General features: G+C 48.3%; 1 protein-coding gene across 1 annotated transcript; it reads left to right on the top strand.

Annotated features, from left to right (window-relative positions):
- Positions 1-1,022: 1,022 nt before the first annotated feature.
- LOC131214717 (probable cytochrome P450 9f2) lies at positions 1,023-1,698 on the top strand (the record flags this gene model as incomplete). Its single annotated transcript, XM_058209051.1, has 2 exons — positions 1,023-1,234; positions 1,294-1,698. Coding segments are annotated over exons 1-2 (617 nt in total), but the record flags the coding sequence as incomplete, so codon positions are not given.
- Positions 1,699-1,701: the final 3 nt, after the last annotated feature.

Below are 1,701 nucleotides of genomic sequence, written 5' to 3'. Positions count from 1 at the left end.
CAAGTAATCCACAAACAAAACTCCTTGCGCATCCCAAAAAACTGATGTCAAGAAGGTGTTCGTCCAAGAAGGTGTTCTTGGACGAATTTCTGAACACAAACTCATTTCGGAGCCGAGGTTCACATCACTTCACTTTAGCCTCTTGTTTTGACTCCGGATCGTGGTGATAGACCCAATTGTGCATACAGTTTTCTGAAACCCAAAACCCAAACTTCAGTCCAAATATTGCTTACACTGCCCAATGAGATTCCAGGGCTTCTACCAAATCTTTTTCAGTCCCAACGATTTTTCAATACGATATCCTGTATTTTTGCTACGATTTTAGGCTTTACTGGTGTTTTTGGACGTACTTGACGTGGATTGTCTTCAAAGCTTGTACGACTTACTTTTTACTGTACTAATTGAAGGCGAAGAGTCGATACTAAATGGCTTGTAAACAAAAAATAAATTGATAGATTGAAATTAAACTTACGTTCATATGATCATAACGTTCATAACAACATAACAAAAACAAAGGTTATCAGCTACGGCCTCTGTTATGGAAGCTCACAACTTTTTGAACAACCCAGTAACTACGTAGGAATGTGTCAATCAGATGGTGGTCTCTGGATATCTGGTCCGGCTCAGTGTTTCAGACGACGGAAAAATGCCACCATAAATGCTGACTCACAATGAACAACACTTCAATCATCTTCGTTTTTGTTTTAATCTTCGAAGAACGGGACCGGGCCATATTTATAATCATCGTCGTTGCTTCCCGAAAATTACCCGAAGTCGGCCGCGACAACGGCGCCACACTCCAAGGACACACATTCATATGCAACATTAACGCCAACGCAATCATCGCGGGCGGCGATCAAACACATACACGCCGTCTTTTGCCGTCCTCCAGAATCGAGACCGAAGATTGCCTGGAGTTTAGTTTTTGCCCGTTGGTTCCCCGAATTGGTCGCAAATCATCTTCGCGCAGCAGCAGCAAAGTCCAAGTCAAGTCTAGAGTTTCATCCCCGATCGCGGCCATCATGGAGATCAGCCTACTGACGCTGGGGCTGGTGGTGGGCGCCCTGGTGATGGCGTACCGGTTTTTCACCAAAAACTACTTCTATTTCGCGAACAAGCCCATACAGTTTCTGAAGCCCTCGTTCCCGTTCGGTAACCAGGGTGCGCTGATGATGGGGAAGGTCACAATATTCCAGCACGGCCGCGTGTTGTACGAAGCGTTCCCCAATGCCAGGTAATAGTCGCCACGCTGTCCAGCAGCGTCTTTGTCAACTTATCACCTTACCGCCGCAGAGTCTTCGGCATGTTCCACCTCCGCCAGCCGGTATACTTAGTGCGGGATCCGGAAATGATCAAACAAATAACGGTAAAGGATTTCGACCATTTTGTCGACCACATGGCCACCGGTTTGGACGATAACACTAACGAGGAGATGTTGCTGCCGAATTCGCTCATCTCACTGCGTGGCCAGAAGTGGCGAGATATGCGGGCCACCCTCAGCCCGGCGTTCACCGGCAGCAAGATGCGCATCATGTTCGGTCTGATCGCCGAGTGTGCTCACTCAATGATGGCCCACTTCTGCGAGGAAGAAACCAAGGCACGAGCCAACGGCCACGCTGGGCTACAGCTGGAGATGAAGGACGTGATGAGCCGGTTCGCTAATGACGTCATCGGGACGGCCGCGTTCGGCATCAAGGTGGA

The sequence above is a fragment of the Anopheles bellator genome, unplaced genomic scaffold, assembly GCF_943735745.2.
Source record: "Anopheles bellator unplaced genomic scaffold, idAnoBellAS_SP24_06.2 scaffold02030_ctg1, whole genome shotgun sequence".
NCBI lineage: Eukaryota > Metazoa > Arthropoda > Insecta > Diptera > Culicidae > Anopheles > Anopheles bellator.
The sequence above is the reverse complement of the archived record's forward strand: the minus strand, read 5'-3'. Positions and strand labels throughout refer to the sequence as shown.